The sequence below is a fragment of the Cyprinodon variegatus genome, unplaced genomic scaffold (assembly GCF_000732505.1).
Source record: "Cyprinodon variegatus isolate N-32 unplaced genomic scaffold, C_variegatus-1.0 Scaffold3737, whole genome shotgun sequence".
NCBI classification, from domain to species: Eukaryota; Metazoa; Chordata; class Actinopteri; order Cyprinodontiformes; family Cyprinodontidae; genus Cyprinodon; species Cyprinodon variegatus.
In genome coordinates, this window is record NW_015154190.1 from 1 (window position 1) to 1,473 (window position 1,473).

The window sequence follows — 1,473 nt, forward strand, 5'->3', positions numbered from 1 at the left end:
AAAGTCAGAATTCTGAGAAAAAAGTCAGAATTCTGAGAAAAAAGTCAGAACTCTAAGATTTAAGTCAGAATTCTGAGAAAAAAATCAGAATTCTGGCTTTTTTCCCATACAAAACTGAAATAAAATTTAAAAATCAGTTAATTTTTTTTTTTTTCCACTGGCCCTAATCCTCTTCCATACTTTCTGGACTCTTCTTGAACAATATATAATGTTTAAACTCAAAACAAACATTTTTATTGACTATAAAAGTGTAATATTTTATTTTGTCCATGGAGACATGAAAGCTGCTTTTATTACAAATCTATTCATTTTGAATGGTAAATTTCATATAGACAAATGCAAACATTCCAAAACATCCCCCAACTTCAAATGTTTCTTGCTTGAATTTAAAGAATACAGAAAAACCCTTAAATTAATTGATTCTAAACAAAGCACCACATCCACAGATATTTTTGAAAGATTTTTCAAAGAATAGCGTAAGTACACTCCTTTTTATTATTTTATTTATTTATTTATTTTGTTTTGTTATTAGAGCACCTGTCTAATGTTCCGTGTAACAATATGTCTATATGTTTGTACAAAATTTTCAATAAAGTTCTAAAAAAAAAAAAAAACTTAAAAAACAACACGGAAGACAAAGAAGACTCAATTTCCCAGAGTGCACTGCGCATAAAGCAACAAATATGGCGGTTCGCTTCAACGTACTTTGACGTGACAGTTATCAACAGATGAGCTAAAGGGAATCTTTGCGAAGGTGTCAACATTTTTCATCGTGGTGTTTTTATCTGTTTCCTCTTTCTTGACTTCTGAGGTCTAAAAAAAATCATAAGAGAGAAAGCAATGCCTTCTCCTAAGGCTAAAAACGCCGGCCGCAGAGACGGAAGCCCGGTTCTCGGCAGCTCCTTTGAGTTCGTGTCGCTGACGAAGCCGCTGAACCGGTCCTCCTCACCTCACCTCCTCCAGCGACAGGGCTCCGACCCGAACACCGCCCGCCTCCGGGCCTCGGAAAGCCCCTCTCGTCGCAGGGGCTCCGGGTCCTCAACGGGCTCTGCGAGCGGCCAGGGGCCACCTGAGGAGGACGGAATACGACTCAACCCGTCCCTTATCGCCATCTCCCTCAGTTCCCTGCTCGCCATTGACCTCTGGCTGTCCAAGCGGCTCAGCGTCTGTGCCTTTGAGGACTCCTCCTGGGGCAGCGCGCGCCCACTGATGAAGCTGATCGAGATCTCCGGTCACGGCATCCCGTGGCTGGCAGGTGCTGCTTACTGTCTGTATAAGAGTGACAGTGCTGCAGGACAGGAAGTCATGCTCAACCTGCTGCTGGGTAAATACACTCTCCTCATCATCACTATCTTTTCTCTTTCCAGTTCACCAGATCATCCAGTTAGATTGATTCAAAGTTTTATATCTTAGGAAAACCAGTTGATTGCATCGACTCATTGACCTAATGCAATCCCTCACACTAAGCATGCT

General features: G+C 41.5%; 1 protein-coding gene across 1 annotated transcript in view; it reads left to right on the top strand.

The window, feature by feature from the left end:
- The first annotated feature begins 670 nt into the window (after positions 1-670).
- LOC107081263 (presqualene diphosphate phosphatase-like) overlaps positions 671-1,473 on the top strand; it is a 5,136-nt gene continuing 4,333 nt past the window's right edge. Inside the window, exon 1 of the mRNA XM_015369462.1 lies at positions 671-1,324. Coding sequence (XP_015224948.1) covers positions 841-1,324 — 484 coding nt within the window. The 5' untranslated portion in view covers positions 671-840. The remainder of the gene's footprint in view (positions 1,325-1,473) is intronic.